General features: G+C 41.2%; 1 protein-coding gene across 1 annotated transcript in view; it reads right to left on the reverse strand.

Moving 5' to 3' along the window:
* KLHL6 (kelch like family member 6) overlaps positions 1-18644 on the reverse strand; it is a 61264-nt gene extending 42620 nt beyond the window's left edge. Inside the window, exon 1 of the mRNA XM_045852015.1 lies at positions 18292-18644. Coding sequence (XP_045707971.1) covers positions 18292-18584 — 293 coding nt within the window. The 5' untranslated portion in view covers positions 18585-18644. The remainder of the gene's footprint in view (positions 1-18291) is intronic.
* Between the last annotated feature and the right edge of the window lie 845 nt (positions 18645-19489).

Consider the following 19489-nt stretch of genomic DNA (forward strand, 5'->3'; position numbering starts at 1 on the left):
GCTCACCCTGAGAATGAGGACATTAGACAAAGGTCCAGGTCAGGGAAACAACTGATCATGGACAGACATGCCCTCGAAAGCCTTACCTCCCTGTGAGTTGTCCCTTTTATCTTGAGATTCACTCCTCCTAGAATTTCATGAGGCCTACAGCTGCCTCCCAAACTGGGGGGTTGGGGTGAGTAGGGACTCAAAAGGAGAAAGATCTTGTCCTGGCCTCTTAAGTCTTTCTCTAACTTAGCCGCATAGACAGGAAACCCTACAGCATGTATTCAAGTAATGTAGTTCATTATTGCTAGGAGTTCTGAAACAGGATGTCATGCCAAAGCTTTATTAGCAACAGTGTGCAATTCTCTGTTCTTACCTGCTATGCCCATGTATATCTTACACACCTGCAGGGTTGCCTTCAGGGAAAGATTTTGGGGTTCTTGGCCATCTCTCTTTCCACTCCAGAGACATGAACAACTTGCACTCTGCTATCTCTCTCCAGGGTTCCCTGAACCCTCAGCTGCTAGCTGAGTCTTTGCTCCAAATTGAGAAAGGAGCTGGGACTCCAGAGCTGCCCCCACCTCACTCTAAACATCATCAGACCTCAAAAGAACTGCCTTCTGCCAAACTCCTTGCCCAACTTCACCATTCCTCAAGGACACTGCACATGTACTCTTTGGGGACCAGAACTCCAGCCATGTCCCTATACAGCCAGAGTCCCTCCCAGCCCCACTGGCCCGTGGCTGAAGCCTCAGCATGCCATGTAACTCAATCTATCCAAATTTATGAGAGAAAGAAGGGCTTGTTCTATCCTGCAACATCATTCAGAATAGAACATCAATCACAGCAAAGCTTATGGCCAAGCCTTGCCAGGATTCAGCAATGATTCAGCCATGAAGATACAATGGGCACTTCTTGTTTTGCTTGCTCAACATCTTTCCCATTGTTCTAGTAGGAGCACTCAGATTTTCCTTTGGGAGCTATCCTTCCTCCAATATCTGTCTGAGAAATTTGGATGGAGCCAGCCCCACTTCTTAGACCATGGATGAGCATGGTCCAAGTCACATATTATGCCTCCCAAGTCAAAGTGATTGGTTCATGGATGGGCACAGGAACAAGGTGGTCCAAGCAAAACCAAATTTAGAACTTTCTCTGGACTTATGGGGAAAAAGAAGCTCTCTTCCCACTGGGATTTCTGAGATGGGAGAAATAAAAGTTTGGAGCTGCTGGAGATCTTCCTGCCTCCCTGTGTGAGGACCCTCCCTGGGAGAGAAATCAATACAGAGGAAAGTAGAGCCACAAGATGGAGAGACAAACTGAGTCCTGATGACATTATGTGGGAAGAAAGATCCAATTAGGCCTGAACAAATTCTCCTGGACTTTTAAATTATGTGAGCAAATAATTTCTCTATGCTTGAACAAGTCTGATCTGAGTATCTGCCATTTGCAATGCAGAATCCTGCCTGACACACATGACAAGAGAAACCCTAGATAACAAATGGGCCCAACTTCCAAAGAAGATGCCAGGAAAAGGAATGTTAAAATACTCTCAACATTGGCATACAAAGCCCTTCACTGTCTGGTGTATCCCTTTCCCTTCCCATGAGTAGCTACACCCAACAACCAGCATTCTCCAATGCATGTCTCTGTTTACATCAACACCTTTGGGCTCTAGACAGGTCTTTCTATGTACACTCTCTTAGGCCTATTTTAATGTGCAATTCTATATTAAAGTATTAAGCATCTGAAGGGTGAGGGTTATATTTTATTTTTCTCTTAATTTTGATTTACTGGCCCACAGTAGACACTTAATGTTTATTGGATGGATGGATGGATGGATGGATGGATGGATGGATGGGAAACAACACATGCAATGGAGTCCTGTACTTCAAGTAGATCAAGTGGATTTGCTTATTTTACCCCATCCTCTCCAATCACGCAGTTCTCCTCTGATTACCATGAGAATAAATAATGCCGAGCTCCAAGACTGAGTAACCTGGAGTGAAATGTATATGTGGAGAACTATATGACCTAATGATTCTCAGAAATGGAACTCCAGGTCCAGAATGTTTATCCTAAGCCCTTGAGCCTGAGATTTTACACTGTGAAACATGGAGTTGTTTTTCACCTTAATTTGCTTTTGCACATCATCTACCTTCTTGCCAGAGGTGAAACCTGACTTCCCCTAACAAAATGCCACTTCCCTTACAAACCTATTCAGTGATGTCTGGTCTGATTCTCACTTCCCACTGGACAGGGACCTAGGTCAGCATTGTGCTTTCTGTCTGTTGCTACATCCTGGCCAGCCTGTTGCCCTGGAAGCTCCTTATTACCCTCTTTTTCCAATCATTTTTCACCCCAGCCCCCCAGGATCCTATGCTGGCTTTCTTATGACCTCCATGTCATTATCTAGAAGTCAAAGATCAGCCTGTGCTTAGAGATTTTTATGAGTGTTCTCTGATCCTGACCACTTAGGAACATGTAAAGTAGCACTGACCCCAGTCTTCACCTCCAAGTGTTTAAATGTGGAGGCTTCTCAGTCATAAAAGTTACTCCTATTGTGATACCTGTGTTCCAGATGTATCCCTCTGCCAGCTGCCACAGGGCAATCTGGACTGCTAGGCCTATTTTTTTCATCCAGAGAGAAAGGGGAAGAAGACAGGAGATCTTCCAGCTGGGGATGGAGAAGAGTTTTAAAGCCAGGAGTGAAAGACCAGCCATCATAGATTGGCCTACACTCAGGGCTGTCCAGGCCAAGGTCAGAGTTAGAGCTGAAATGCAGACCCTGCTACACTCTCCATGCCTTGCACCATGATGTGGACCATGACAGTCCCCATAGAAAGGGGTCTCTATTTCTAATTGGTCTTCCCAGATAGAACTTTTAACAGTTTTAACAGAGATCTCAGCTCATTTTCCTGCTTAAAAACTCTTCCATGTCTTCCCACTGCCTATAAGATAAATTCAAACTTTTCATATTGGCCCAACAAATTCTTTCCTGATCTGATCCTGCCCATCCATTGGTTTTAAGGATATGTGTGGACATACCCTTTACTCCAACCCTATTCTTCTATCTATGGTTGCCATGGTTATATTTCATGATACCTTCCCAGATGTGTTTCCTTTTGCCTGGAATACTGCCTGCCTTCTCCCCCTCTTTTAGTTTCTTCTGGCCAATGCTTACTCATCTTTTAATATTCCTCTCAGCTATTACCTTGTTCAGGAAGCCTTATCTGACTGCTTTATTTTCAGTCTGATTTAATAAGCAGATCTCCATCACTGAATTTATCAACTTGTACTGAAACTGATTTACCTACCCTCTTCACTAAGTGACTGTGGTTTCAAGGACAAGTGGAAACCATAACTCATTCCTCTTTGTAGACCTAGTACCTGTCCTAGAGTAGGCACTTAATAAATTCATGTAAATTGAATGACTACATGCATGGATAGGTACATGTAATTCCACTAAACCCACTTGACACTACAGTACTGCAAGCTCAATATTTTGAATTGTTCCCCCTACCCAGATACTTACACCTTAAGAGAAGTTATGTGATCCAGTGTTCTTCAATTAAAGGCCTACAAATCCCTGGTGGCACACTGAAAAAGTGTGGGAGGAATGTAGGTTTTCATAGCAATTACTAAGAATTCTCTCCCCCTCCATCTCCATTTCATTTGCAAATGAGACAGACACCTCCTGCCAACCCAGCTACTCTCCTGAGCTTTAAGGATACTGCCAGTGGAGAATTCCAAGATGACTGCAGAGTAGATGGAAGCTACACTCACCTGCTCCCTACGCCAAACTAAATTTACAACTAAATTATAGAGCAATCAACCTGAATAACCAACTGAATGCTAGCTGAGCTGAAATATTATAACCAAGGATTTACAATAGAAGCCATATAGAGACTGATAAGAAGAGCAGAGAGACAGAGGGGGTTGGTCCCCACACCCACGTGTGGAGGCTGAGAAGTCAGAGGGATATCTCAACTGAAAACTCCCTTCTTGAAGGAACATGGCATCTAAACTCCATATGGGGACCCCCAACCCAGAGCAACAGAGAAGTGCATAGCATCTGGTGGTGAAAATCAGTTGGGATTCAATCCACTTGGGAGAGGAAGGAACTTGCCAGAGAACCAGATGCTACCTTCCCTGGGACAATCACTCTTATTGTTACAGCATCAACCTTGGGAGTGCACTGTCCAGTCTCCCAGTTATTGGCAACACCAGTTTGCCATGCTTGGGTCCTACAGAGAGGCTTGTTGTCTGTGCCAAAGAGTGACCTTTAAGGTGCTTTCTTCCTGGAGAAGCTCTTGGTGGAGACTCAGCCAGTGATTGAACTGTGTAGCTTTGGAAAGGAGAGCAATCTTCCCCCTCTAGAGTACACAATCTGTTGAATCACTTGGCCAGCCCACCCTGCTGAGTTTAGTTATGCAAAGGCATCAGCATGGCACACAGAGCTGGGACATTCAGAGTGTGTCTCCCAGGGAGGCTTTTGTCTAAGAATCAGATAGGCAGGTGCTGGGTTGTGTGATTACATCGTGGGGTGGGGTGGCACTTCTGTCTCCCCTGTGAGCTCAGCCAATGCTATCTCAGGAGGGGAAAGAAGTGCCCTCCCCCTTCTACAAGCTTGCTGGTACCACCCACAACAAGAGATTGTTTGTGTCTGCCTTTCAAATCCTGGATACCCCACCCTGCTGGGCTCAGCTCTGCAGGGTGAAGGGAATGCTGCTCAGAGCTGAAATATCAGGAGTGTGTCCTTCAGGAGCTATTATCTGGGACAGGACAAAGTTCTCAGCTCCCTCCTGTGGGCTCAGCCGGCACCAGCCCCAATGGGAGAGTCTTTTGATCTATCCTCCTGAACCTTGTGGCTCTGTCCTACTGAGATTGTTCTTATAAAAAGGACTGCTGGCTGCACTCAACCTGAACCTGTGGCACACTCCTCCTGGGGGAGTTAAAGTTGGAGACTCTGGAAGAGACTGGGTGGTTTGACTCTGGAGTAAGATCCACTTTCCCCTCATTTGAGTGCCTGCCTGTGTGACCCAAGAGGGGATCCTCTAACCTCATCTTCCTGACCCTGGTCACCCTGCCCTACCGTACTTGTGACCCAGGGAAGACTCTGTAGTCCTTCCCAGCTTGGGCACACTCAACAGTCTTTCTTTGGAAGGCTTTGGAGGAATACCAGACAACCTCAGAGGGAGGTGGAGTAGCTGACATGTGGAGGTGGGCCTCAGAGAGCCTTGGTCCTTTTATAGATCTGCCCCCAGCTTTAACCTGGAAGAAGCCAGCCCTTGTACACAGATTGGCCCCTCCCATGCACACCCAGGCCCAGTAGACACAGCCACAAACAGTAAACAATATGGTAGCTCCAGACAGGTAGCCCAAGGCCAGTTACATCCAAAGTCTGATACCAGCTTGTACCTGAACCCCACTCAAGTGGACTCAGAACCAACAAAACCTGTGGTGGGCTTCAGACTACACCAGAGCTTGATGCACAGGGGGATTCTGGAAGGCACTAGACTCTTTTGGGAACAATTCTGCCTTCATGGGCAACCCTTGCACCGTGATTCAGACATGGTGACTAAGGTTTATATTTATAGACAGCCAGCAAGAAGGGTTAACTTCACCAACAAAAGGGACAACAACATTCAAGACTCAACTACAACAGGAGAGTGTACATAATCCACAAGAAACATTCCTGGAGCACTGAGCTCAGGTGATCTGGAAGATTGTGCCACTGAACCCAACAAGACACCTACATCATAAAGCCATCATAGCAACTTTGGAAGTCATAACAAACCTATCAAATACACAAAGACAAGATGGGGACACAAAGAAATATGCCCCAAGTGAAAGAACAAGAGAAATCCCCAGAAAAAAGAATTAAATGAAATGGAAGCAACCAAGATACCAGATGCAGAGTTTAAAACAATGGTTATAAGGATGCTCAAAGACCTTAAGGAAAGAATGAATGATCTCAGTGGAAACTTAAACAAAGAGAAGGTAATCATTAAAAAGGAAATTGAAACTATTAAAAAAGTCAGGAATGAAGAATACAATACCTGCAATAAAGATTACACTAGAAGAAATTGATAGCAGATTAGGTGAAACAGAGGACTGAATCAGAGATTTGGAAGACAAGATAACAGTAAGCACCCAAGAAGAGGATGAAACAGAAAAGAAAATACTAAAAAGTGGGAAAAGCCTAAGGAACTCTGGAACAACATCAAGCATAACAACATCCACATTATAGGGGTACCAAAAGGAAAAAAAGATTGAGCAAGAGATAAAGAACCTGTTTGAAGAAATAATGGCTGACAATTTTCTTAACCTAGTGAAGAAAAGTCACACAAGTTCAGGAAGCACAGAGAGTACCAATCAAGATGAACCCAAGGAGAACCACACCAACACACATCATGATTAAAATGGCAAAAGTTAAAGACAAAAGGAGAATCTTAAAGGCAGCAAGAGAAAGACAACTAGTTACCTACAAGGGAGCTCCCATAAGACTGTCAGCTAATTCCTCAACAAAAACACTTAAGGCCAGAAAGGATTGGCATGAAATATTCAAAGTGATGAAAAGCAATGACCTACAACCAAAACTACTCTACCTGGCAGAGCCATCATTTAAAATTGAAGGCAAAATAAAAAGATTCCCAGATGGAAAAACATTTTAAAGCTAAAGGAGTTTATTACCACCAAACCAGTATGGCAAAAAAAAATGTTAAAAGGTCTGCTTGAAGAAGAAAAAGTAAGGAGAAGATGAGAAGAACATAGAAAACAAAAGAAATAGAGAAAGAGAAAACCATACGCATAAAGAATAAAATGGCAATAAATAAGCACCTATCAATAATAACCTTACATGTAAATGGATCAAATGCTGTAATAAAAAGACATAGAGTAGTTGAATGTATAAGAAAACATGACTCATATATATGCTACCTACAAGGGACCCACCTCAGAACAAAAGATACACACAGAATGAAAGTGAAGGGATGAAAAATATTCCATAAATAGACTTCTGGTCAAGACACTCCTCACCTTCTTGCACAACTATGGGAAAAATTACAACTAGACTACAAAACAAATATCACCCAGAAATGTCAAAATCAAGCTGTATGTAAGTCTGACAACCAAGGATTTAAAGAAGCCACATTCATTTAGATGGGTAGGAGGGGCAGAGTTGCAGACCCACAGAGGGGCATGGAGAGGTGGAGAGCCACAGAGACATGGAGCAGGCAGTCCCACATCCACATGTGGTGGATAAAAATCGTGGTGGATAAAATCCTGGAGGGATACCTCAGGAGTAGAGGTCCTAGCTCCAGACCAGGCCACCCAGCCCAGGGTTCCAAAGCCAGGAAGATAAGTCCCCATAACTTCTGGCTGTAAAACCCAGAGCAGGTTGGAGCAGTGGAAGAAACTGCAGGATTCTTGCAATATTCCTCTTAAAGTGCCCACAACAGATTTGGGACTTGTGCAGACACACTCTCTCTAGGATTCAGCACCAGGGAAACAGCTGGAAGGGCACTAGGGGCATATGAGGAGAGATTGAGGTGGCTGGCATCAGGATGAGTACTGGGAGGTGGCTTCCTCCTGGGTAGAAATCCAGAGGCCAACCAGCAGCATTGTCCCCTTTCCCAGGCCTCCCACACACAGAGCCTTAGAGCAGTGACACAGTGATTACCTAAGACCCCATATAACTTACAGGTGCTCTTTTCTACAACAGGATATGCTACTAAGATAGGGAGTCAAAGCAGCTCTACCTACTACACAGAAACAAACACAGGGAGGCTGTCAAAGTGCAGAGACAAGGAAATATGGGCCAAAGAAAGAACAGAACAAAATTCCAGGAAAAAAAATGAAATGAAATGGAGATAAGCATCCTATCAGATGCAGAATTCAAAACATTGGTTAACAGGATGCTCAAGGAACTCACTGGGTACAGCAACAGCATAAAAAAGAACCAGGCAGAAATGAAGTTTACGTTAAGCAAAATAAAGAAAAATCTACAGGGAACCAACAAGGGAGGGGATGTAGCCAAGAATCAAATCAATGATTTGGAACACAATGAAGGAAAAAACACTCAATCAGAACAGCAGAAACAAAAAAAATCACAAAAATGAAGAGAGGCCCAGGAACTTCTAGGACATCTTCAAATGTACCAACATCTGAATCATAGGAGTGCCAGAAGGAGAAGAGAAAGAGCAAGAAATTGAAAACTTATTTGAGAGAAAAAATAATTAAAGAAAACTTCCCTAATTTGATGAAGAAAATAGACATACAAGTCCAGGAAGCACAGAGAATCCCAAACAAGATGGACCCAAAAAGGACTACACCAAGACACATAATAATTAAAACATCAAAAGTTAAAGATAAAGACAGAATCTTAAAGCAGCAAGAGAAAAGCAGAGTTACTTACAAAAGAGTTCTCATAAGATTGTCAGATGATTTCTCAAAAGAAACTTTTCAGGCTAGAAGGTACTGGCAAGAAGTATTCCAAGTGATGAAAACCAAGGACCTACAAACTAGATTACTCTATCCAGAAAAGCTATCTTTTAGAAAGGAAGGGTGGATAAAGTTCTTCTAAGACAAGTTAACACTAAAGGAGTTCCTCATCACCAAGCCATTATCATATGAAATGTTAAGGGGAATTATTTAAGAAAAAGAAGATCAAAACTATGAACATTAAAATGACAATAAATTCACAACTAGCAATAATTGAATCTTAAAAAAAAAACAGACTAAGCAAACAAGCAGAACAGAAGCAGAATCATAGGTATGGAAATCATTTGAAGGGTTACCAGTTGGGATGGGGAAGGGAGTGAATGGGAGAAAAGGTGTAGGCATTAAGAAATAAAAAATGGTAAGTACAAAATAGAGAAGGGTAAGTTAAGAACTGTATAGGAAATGGAGTAGTGAAAGAATTTATATATATGACCCATAGACATGAGCTAAGGAGGTAGGATTGCTGGAGTGAATGGGGATACTGGGTGGAGGGGTGCAAAGAGGGAAAATTGGGTATTTTTCCCAATTTTTAAAAGATATTTTTAAAAATATTCCATGCAAATGGAAACAAAAAAAACTAGGGTAGAGATACTTACATTTGACAAAATAGACTTTAAAACAAAGGCCATAACAAGAAATAAAGATGGTCACCTCATAGTACTAAAGAGATTGGTCCAACAAGAGGGTATAACCCTTGTAAACATATATGCACCAAACATTGGAGCACCTAAATATATAAAGAAAATTTTGGCGGACATTAAGGGAGAGATCAACAACAACACAGTCATAGTAGGGGGTTTTAAAACCCCACTGACATCAATGGATTGATATCTTAAACAAAAAATCAACAAGGCAACAATGACCTTAAATAGCACACTGGATCATTTAAGATGGATTTAATTGATATTTATGGAACATTTCATCTCAAAGCAACAGCATATACATTCTTCTCAATCCACACAGAACATCTCAAAGACAGACCAAGGTTAGAACACAAAATAAGTCTTAACAGAGATTAAAATCTTATCAAAAATCTTCTCTGACCAAAATGATATGAAATTAGAAATCAGTTACAATTTAAGAAACTGAAAAACATTCCAACACGTTATTAAACAATGAATAGGTTAATGATGAGATCAAAGAAGAAATCAAAGTTACCTGGAAACATGAAAATAAACACACAACAATCCAAAATCTATGGGACATGAGAAAGCAGTACCAAGAAGAAAGTTCACAGCATTCCAGGCCTATCTCAAGAAGCAAGAAAAATCTCAAATAAACAATCTAAGCCTCCAGTTAAGAGAACCAGAAAAAAGAACAACAAACAAAGCTCTGGGTGAGTAGAAGGAAGGAAATAACAAAGATTAGAGTGGAAATAAAAGACATAGAGACTATATGAACAATACAAAAGATCAATGAAACTAAGAGCTGGTTCTTTGAAAAGATAAACAAGATTGACAAACCTTTAACCAGACCATCAAGAAAAAAAGAGAGAGGACCTACATACATAAAATCAGAAATGAAAGAGAACTAACAACTGACATTACAGAAATATAAAGGATTGTAAGAAAATACTATGAACAGTTGTACTATGCCAACAGATTGGACAACCTGGGCAAAAATGGATAAATTCCAAAAACATGATCAAGTGGGCTTTATTCTAGGGATGCAAACTTGGTACAATATTTGCAAATCAATAAATGAGATCTATCACGTAAATAATGATGCATGAAAATCACGTGATTATAGCAATAGATTCAGAAAAAGCATTTGATAAAATCCAGCACCTATGATATAAACTCTCAGCAAAGTGAGAAAAAAAGGATCATACTTCAACATAATAAATGCCATACATGGCAAACCCACTGCCAACATCATACTTAGTGGGTAAAAACTAAAAGCATTTCCCTTAAGTTCACGAACAAGATAGGGATGTCCACTTTCACCACTTTTATCAACATGGTACTGAAAGTCCTAGCCACAGCAACCAGGCAAGAAGAAATAAAAGGCATCCAAATTGGAAAGGAGGAAGTAAAACTGTCATTATTTGCAAATGATATAATATTATATATAGAAAACCCTAAAGACTCCACCTAAAACTACTAGATCTAACAAATGAATTCAGCAAAGTAGCAGGATACAAAATTAATATTGAGAAATCAGTAACATTTTTATACACCAATAATGAACTATCAGAAAGAGAAATTAAGAAAACAATGCCATTTACTACTGCAACTAAAAAATAATAAGGTACCCAAGAATAAATGTAACTAAGGAGGTAAAAGATATCTACTCAAAAATGATAAGATACTGAAGAAAATGAGGAAGTTACAAATAAGTGGAAGCATATACACTGCTCATGGATAGGAAGAATTAACATCATTGAAATGTACATAGTACTCAAAGAAATCTACAAATTCAACCCAATTCCTACCAAGCTATCAATGGCATAACTCACAGGTCTAGAAAAAATATTCCAAAAATTTATATGAAACCACACAAGACCCCAAATAGCCTCAGAAATCTTGAGAAAGAAGAACAAAGTTGAAGATGTCACAATACCTGGTATCAAACTATACTACAAGGCCATAGTAATCAAAACAGCATGGTATTGGCACAAAAACAGGCATATAGATCAATAGAACAGAATAGCCCAGAAATAAACCCACAGTTTTATGGTAAATGATATTTGACAAAGGAGACCAGAGCATACAGTGGAGTAAAGACAACCTTTGCAATAAGTGGTGTTGGGAAAACTGAACAGATGCATGCGAAAAAATGAAACTAAACCACCAATTTACACCATACACAAGATTATAAGCTCACAATCAATTAAAAATATAAATGTAAGTTACAAAATCATTAAAGTCCTAGAAGAAAACATAGGCAGTAAAATTTCAGACATTCCTCACGGCAATATTTTTGCCTATATATCTCCTCTGGCAAGGGAAACAAAGGAAAATAATAAACAAATGGGACTACATCAAACTAAAAGCTTTTGGACAGTAAAAGAAACCATCAACAAAACGAAAAGGGAATCCACTGAATGGGAAACATATTTGCCAATGATACATCTGATAAGAGATGAATTTCCAAAACATATAAAGGACTTACACAACTCAATACCAAGAAGACAAACAGTCCCCCCCAAAAAACATTCTTTTTTGTTCTGTTTGTGTGTGCATATGTGTTATATTCATTAACCCCACCTTCCAAGAATTATTCATTGAACATCTGCCCCTTCCCTATTCCCTCAACATCAAAATGTCCTTAACATCTGGTCCCTTATAAGCCTGAGCTAACTCTACAATAACATATCATGATCTCTTGAATGCCAGTCAGCTCTTACTCGTCCCTCAACCTGAATCATTATATGTAATCCTGCTGGTGGTTAGTTTTTATAGCTCATCAGAAAGAGCTATGATGCAACTTTTGGTTGAATTATGTTTTAAAATCATAGCAATATCAATACTCATATAATTATTGTGGCCTTTTAAGGCTTTAGCCTTCCACAAAAATTAATGCAATAAAAAAATGCCTACCTTTAGTTGGCATAGAACACATAGGTTGCATAAATAATATTATTTCATAGCAAGGGAGACTTATCTGTATAGAGAAACGGCCTCTCCAAAAGAACTTAGGATGGCTTATGCTAAAGCAGCAGAGGTATGGTAAGTTACAAAACAACAACAAAAAATAAGAAGATAAGAAATATGTAATTAAAGTAGTAGGAGAATATAACATTGAAACCTAGGCTGAGAAAAACCAATGCAATGAGCTTCCTGACAGCAAAAACAGAAATACAATAAATTGGCTAATAAAAGAAAATAAACCATGAATTGCTATTCCTCTTTAATGAACACTAATTTTTCCTTTTGTTTAGTGCCTTCCCTTTCTGAAAAATGCTCTGGCAAAAGTGGTGTACACACACACACTCTCACATCTTTGACCAAAGGTGTACTTCTAAACTCGGCCTGGCTGATTATTGTGCCCCTCCTCCCTGACACAGTGATTGGTCTGAGATTGGATAATTGAATGGAGCTGAGCCAGTCAGAGCTTTTCCTGGGCCTTTCAAACTGAAGCTGGCCCTTCAGTCTCTCTCTGGAACCAAAGTCTCAGAGCTGCCAACAGGTAAACTCCCAATATGTGGCAGCTCCAAGTCCCACCTGAGAAAGAAGCTGAGTGAAGGTGGTAAGAAAGCCCCCTGACTGCATTCAAGGCCCTGGTTCCTCTTCCCTCTGGGGTTTGCTGCATCCTGACCCTTCCTATGATTTGATTATGTGGCCAAATACCTTCCTCTTTTGCCTAAGCTGATTTGACTTGAGTTCCTATCCCTTACAACAAAAGAATGCTGACTAATACAGAACGTTGAGCAATGTGATGGATGGTGAGGTCCAAGATAGTTTTACCAAAAGCATAGATGTTCTGCATAGGGCCCCCTCTTCCCATGGAGTGTTTGATGTTTTCTGCATGAGAATCTAGTTCTGTAAAGGTATTTTCATGCAGGAACAGTTACATATCCATGTGCTTTCATGCAGGGATAAAGCTCAGAACTTGATATGTTAATGATGAAAGTAGTTCTCTGTTGTGTTTTAGTTGAGAGCGGCAAGGAACATTATTCAAAACAGGAGAACAGATTTTCTGGTCTTAACTGAAAGAAGATTCACATGCTCTAGACATCAGGAATGGAGATGACATTTTATTGAAAATTCAAAGGATCTGACTGCACTTCTATCCTGGGGCAGCAACCCCCATCAAGAAGAACTTTTTTTAGGATTGGAAGGCAGATAAGGGATTGTAGATCAATAGTACTTAAGTACTAACCACCATATTGGTTCAGCCAGGAAGAAAATATTAAAAGTATAAAATACAGAGCCCAATGCTAGAAGTACAATTAATAGTTCACTAGAGTTACCAACTGTAGCAATAGAAATTCTCAACAGTTATGCCATTATCTCAGTTTTAATCCAGACCCAGACAGCCTTTAATTCATTCTTGTTCTCTTTTGCATGCATTCTATCACCTATGCTTGCTGGCTCCCCTTTAGACATCTTACACATTATGGAAAACAAGAAAAGGATTACAATATCTAAACACAGATGAAGAGTAGCCTCTCCTATAGTCCTGCCATCCAGTAATTGGTTAATATATAACAATGATTAATAGATTGTGCCCATACTGCCCTTTCCATTCTTGGCCTTATGTTTGATTTCTGTAGCGAGTAGTCAAAGTCCTCTCATTACCACCTCAGGGAACCAGACCCAGAGACTGGGGTGCTGAGGTGCAAGGCATGGGCCATGCCCAGGCAGGGATTTCAGCATCAGCAACTACAAAGGAGTTCACTGTTGACTCAGACTCAGCCTGGGAGCTTTAACATGTGGGTAGAAGGGGCCAGTCATCAGTAAGACTGAAAGAAGCCTGATGAGCCCTCCCTTTATCACCTCCAGTCCTGGGAATCACAACACCGTTGCTCTCACAGGTCAACATCATGTGTGGAGTGTGCCATATTCTTCAGTGAGTTGCTCTCCCGTCAAATGGAGAGAACCACTGGTTTAAATGGAGGTCCTTTGGGAGGTGGGCTCAGTACACAGAAAGAACAAACCCTTCCCATGACTTCGATATGGGGACCTGTCCAAAGGCATAGCACAAGTGACAGCTTTATTAGTAGTCTTATAAAAGACATTAGTAGTCTTATAAATTTTTTAAAACCATTAATATGAATGTTAAGTCTATGCTTTCCTCAATGCCATGAAAATATTTGGACTCTGACATTGTGTGATTTGACATTTAAATGTGTGTTATGAGCTACTTTCGAAGCTTTGTTCACCCTTACCCTTTTCTCAGTCTCAAATCTTCACATTTTCCCAACTTCCTCATTCCACTTAAAACTTTTAAATAGGTCCTCAAAGGGAACTGCAATGTCTGAGTTACAAATATAGCCCCTGTTTACAGCCACCCTGCTTTCCCATGTAGCTAGGCAAGAGCTGGGCAGCAGGTCCAGAGAACATGTGTAGTATGATAGAAGTGAGGAAGATTCTGGGGGGGAAATGCAACTGGTGAATTTTCTGATACATTAGACCACATGGAAAACTATTATGGACAGGCTGTGAGTAAAAAATGTTCCCAAATCAAGTGGAAAAAGTGAATTATTAATTTCAGGGAAGGCAAAGGGTTTACAAGAAAGGAAATATAATCATATCACACAATTGGGCTCAACAGGAAAGAATGTTTTCATAGATATAATGTAAACTCTTAATACAAATTTATCAAAAGTGTGATAACATTATATTGAGAAGTTATAGAGAAGGTAAGTATATGGTAAGAAAGTTTTATAGAAGTGCTAAGTCCTTAACAGACATGCTAGAAATTCATGTGTCTAATGCTGAGAAATCAAGAAAGAGAAATAAAGCATATTTTGTGAAAATACAAGTATAACAGAAGAAACAGATAAATGTTGAAAATGGTAGGCTCTGGTGAGCAAGGCTAAAGGGTAGAGGAGGCAAAGATAAATTTTTGTTTTTCATTATAAGCCTTTAAATACTATTTGACTCTGATACTATTCGCATGTATTACTTTGATAAAAATAAATTTTAATTTTTAAACATACACATGAAAATGTGAAAGACCATGAACAGGTAGCTCATAGAAAAAGCACTAAAGACCTTATTTAAAATAAGAGAAATGCAAATTAAAACTAATTTGAGATACTCCTTCTCATCGATCAAATTGGGAAAAATCCAAGATTGAAGCCATCCTCTTTTGGCAAAGCTGTGGGAAGGACAGAATGCTCGAACCGTATCAAGGAGAATCAGGCAATATCTGTCAAAACTGTGGTGCATTTCTCTTTGACTCAGTAAACCCTGTTCTAGAAATGCACACCAGGCCCTCTTGCATGCCTATGAAATGACATATGTATAAGGTTATTCATTACAACACTTTGTAAAAGCAAAGGACTAAAAAGAATCCAAATGTCTGTCAATAGGTGATTTGTTAAATAAAGTATGGTTCAGTCACTGAGCGGAAAATATTTATGTTCTCCATGAACAAAGATTAAAAAGAAACCTACGTAATTTTACCAGCAGCCTCCAGGCCCTCCAAAACTCAGAGGCTCTGTGTGGAAGCCTCTCAGACAGAGCAGACTCCCTGCCCTGCCACGGTCTGAGCATAAAGGGAACTTGGCTCTCCCTCTCCGCCCTTTTCAAAATCTTAGAAACAAAGCAAGACAGGCAGTGGGTGAGGCAAGGTCAGAGTTAACATCAGTCCTAGGTTCAAATCCTTCTTTTTAAAAAACTTTTCATTGATTTATAGAGAGATAGAAGAAGGGAGGGAGGAGGAGAAAGAGAGAGAGAGAGACACAGATTTGTCATCCCACTTTTTATGCTCTCATTAGTTGATTCTTGCATGTGCCCTGACCAGTGGTAGAATCTGCAACCTTGGCGCATCAGGTCGATGATCCAACCAACTCGGCAAGGGCTCAAATCCCTCTTGGCCACTTTGTTAACTGACACACTTGGACTTGGGTTTCTCATCTGTAAATGGGGATAAAATTCCCTACCTCCTAGAGTGTATGTGACACTGGGGACACAGAGCCTGGTCCTCAATGAGTACTCAACAGGAGGGGTTATTATTAATAGTACTACCGGAAAAAGGAATCCTGTCTCCAGGATTAATGTGTTTGTGAGAGGAGGACGATCATCTTGGAAATGCCAAGATAAGAATCAAAAGCCACTGGACAAAAGAATAGGAATTTCCCTTCATGACCAGGCAGTTTTGGAAGAGATTGTTCAGCCACAGGCAGAAACATGCACCATGTGGGCGCCCCCAGCTTCTCACTGCTGCCACCTCCTCAAGGACTTGCAGAGACTTCCCTTCCCTAAGTACTGTACAGCAGCAGGACTGAAGGGATGGAGCCCACACACTGTCTGTTTGAGACGAGAAACCCGAGGACCAGAGAAGCCAGTGATGTGCCTGAGAGTGCACAGCCAGTAGTCCAGTTCCACAGCCAGAAGGAGCCACTAACAACATTGCTTATCAGGCATACATTTTATGGTAGCAATTTTCCAGTGATTCAAAACAGAAAGAATAAATCTAAAAGTGAGTACTCAGGACATTTGAGCCAAGCTGACTTTCATTCACTTCTGAATGGGGTTGTGATCAGTGTGAAAGCACATGGTCAATATTGGTGGAGTAAGTAATGTGTGTATCACATCAACCTGTCTTTATGGCTGTGCCTATGCTTTCCCTTTTATATATAACACTTCCTGTGGAATGAAGCCCCAAGTGTAGTGGCAGTTTGTGTTGCAATAAAAACAAGCATTTCAAGAATGTGCCCAGCCCCTGCTCCAGCAGTGACTACACATGTAATATTGGGTTTCAATTTCCTCATCTGTAAATGGGAATATCAGCCACCTTCATCGTGCTATTGCAAAAATAAAATCAGTTAACAATGCCCGGCACTTAGCTAGCACCACTTTCTGCAAACCCAGATCTCCCCTTGCCTTTCCTGCATGTGGGACCTTACCAGTTCCACAACACCTCCTGCCCTGCTCTTTGAATTCCAAAGAAAAAATTTCCCCTATGCAGAGAGAGAGGGAGAGAGAGAGAGAGAAGAAGAAGAAGAAGAAGAAGAAGAAGAAGAAGAAGAAGAAGAAGAAGAAGAAGAAGAAGAAGAAGAAGAAGAAGAAGAAGAAGAAGAAGAAGAAGAAGAAGAAGAAGAAGAAGAAGAAGAAGAAGAAGAAGAAGAAGAAGAAGAAGAAGAAGAAGAAGAGAGAGAGAAAGAGAGAGAAAGAGAGAGAAAGAAAGAAAGAAAGAAAGAATAATTTCCATGATATTTACAATTAAATATAGTTCTAATTTCCTCAACCAGAATCAAGAGTTAAGTAGAATCTCATTGATAAAAGTTGAGAAAAGTATTTCTTTTTCAAATTTCCCCAAAACCTTCTTCATCTACATTTCCTTTGGGGACTGGTTCCCACCATGTCTACATCAATCTGGAGCACTCTATAGCCAGCCAGCTGTACTCACTGGATTCCCGATTCCCCCACATTCCTACCCCAGGCACACTCAATAAATGGTTCTCACCTGCATGAAGCAGAATGAGGGGACAAATTTCAGCAGAGATATGGTGAGCATCTACTATATGCTAAGCTGTGTGCAAGACCTTTTTCATCTCTCACACTTAATTATCACAACAACCCTGACAGGCAGTCATCATCACTCCCAGCCCACAGAGGACAAAACAGAAACTCGAAGCATGGAGTGACATGCAGAAAGCCCGTGGTCAGGAACGGGCAGAGGGGGATGGAACCCAGGCCTCTGAGTCTGTTGTACCTAGGAGCCTCTAGCCTCTAAAGCATATTTGTAACAGTTTTCCCTTTCCTCCCACCCCCTCGGCACAAACAGAAACCCCTAATTTTCAGCAAGTCATTTGATAACTTCAAAAGAGGAGCCACATCCTTTTCTCAACCTCTATTGGTGAACAAAGACAACATCATGTTTCCAACACACTAGTCAGACCAAAGGGAGAAAAAATCCCCATGACTTTAGATTTTCCATCCTTTGGAACAAGGACATTTCGCACAGAAGATTTATCATATTGTACAAACATTGCTTTTAAATAACACCAATCTCTCTTGATATAGCTTAAATCCTAAAATCTAAGGTTGAATTGCTTCCTTTCTTGCACCTTGAATAAATATACAAACCATAAATTCGATAGTCCACTGGTTAGATTGAGCTGTCCCATCAATACAGAGATTCCTGACAACTTGCACCCAGTTTGACTCCGGTCTTAGGTGTGCTGACCTGAAATAGTTGCTGGCCGCAGCAAGCACCACGCGGTGGCAGGAGAATTCCTGAATGTCCACACACAGGGTGACATCTGTCAGAGCGTTTTCCACGCGGAGGGTCTCCAGGCCATTCTGCAGAATTAAGGACAGTCCCGTGTCGTCAAATTTTACCTTGTCCCCATTTAAGATTTCTACCAGGTCTCCCCTTTTCTGGGAGGGTTCATCCGTGGGAGGTGCCAGAGGCCCTTCCAGACTCTTCTCCACCACGTCACCCATAGTCCAGGCACCCCTTTGTCCTGCCATTAACATCCAGACTGAAGGAGCGCCCAAGTTTCGGGCAGGTCACATTGCAGAAGCAGAGCGGATTTCCTGTGCAGGGCGCTCCACTTATCACCAGCTGTCACACACACATAACAGGAAGTCTCGCACTTTCTCATCCTGTTACTACAAACGCCAATAACTTCTATTCTTCTTCTTTCTGCAAACGTTCACGAGGGCAGAAATTACTTAGAAAGGGTGTGTGGGAAGGGGCTCCGGGAGAGAAGGAGTGGCTTCTCAGAGTCTGCTATTAGTGTTGTGCAGTTATTTTGGTCCACTTCCCACCTCATATCCGTGAGCAGGAAGCCTCTGGTTCTGGTTATTACATTTGTACTCCTGGTGCTTCTATAACTGAAATTGTCAGCAATGGAATGGGCAGGGGCATTCTATTGTACAATCCCCTTCCCAGGAGTCTGAGCTCCCGCAGAGTCCCTTGGGAACCTTGGAGTGTACTTATCTCCGGCATTCTCAATTCTGCCAGCACTTCACACTTTCTGTCTTTGTCTTCCCCCCTGCTCAGGGGAAAACAATGGCATGGCAAATATTAATGTTCCCTACCCCCTTTTCCAAAATGTCTGTTGTTTCAGATATGCCTCTGGGGGCAGAGAAGAAATGGTCTCCAGAGACTATCCCCAGGGCCTTCTCCCTTACAGGACCAATCAGGGTCGGTCTTCAGATTGCCCTAGCAAGTCTCAGATGGCCTGATCTCACCCAGCATCTATCGCTCATGCATCCAGTGGTGGATCATGAAGTATATCCATGACCTCTGCAGGTCTCTCTTAAATAGCAATAACTATCTTTTATTATTAACTTTCCACTAGATCCTAGGACAATTTTAGAAGTTAATGTATTTTCATCTTTGTAACAACCCACCCGGGGTTGATAGGACTTTCCTC

Source organism: Phyllostomus hastatus, unplaced genomic scaffold (assembly GCF_019186645.2).
Source record: "Phyllostomus hastatus isolate PE091 unplaced genomic scaffold, TTU_PhHast_1.1 phas_contig_86, whole genome shotgun sequence".
In the NCBI taxonomy this organism is placed as follows: domain Eukaryota; kingdom Metazoa; phylum Chordata; class Mammalia; order Chiroptera; family Phyllostomidae; genus Phyllostomus; species Phyllostomus hastatus.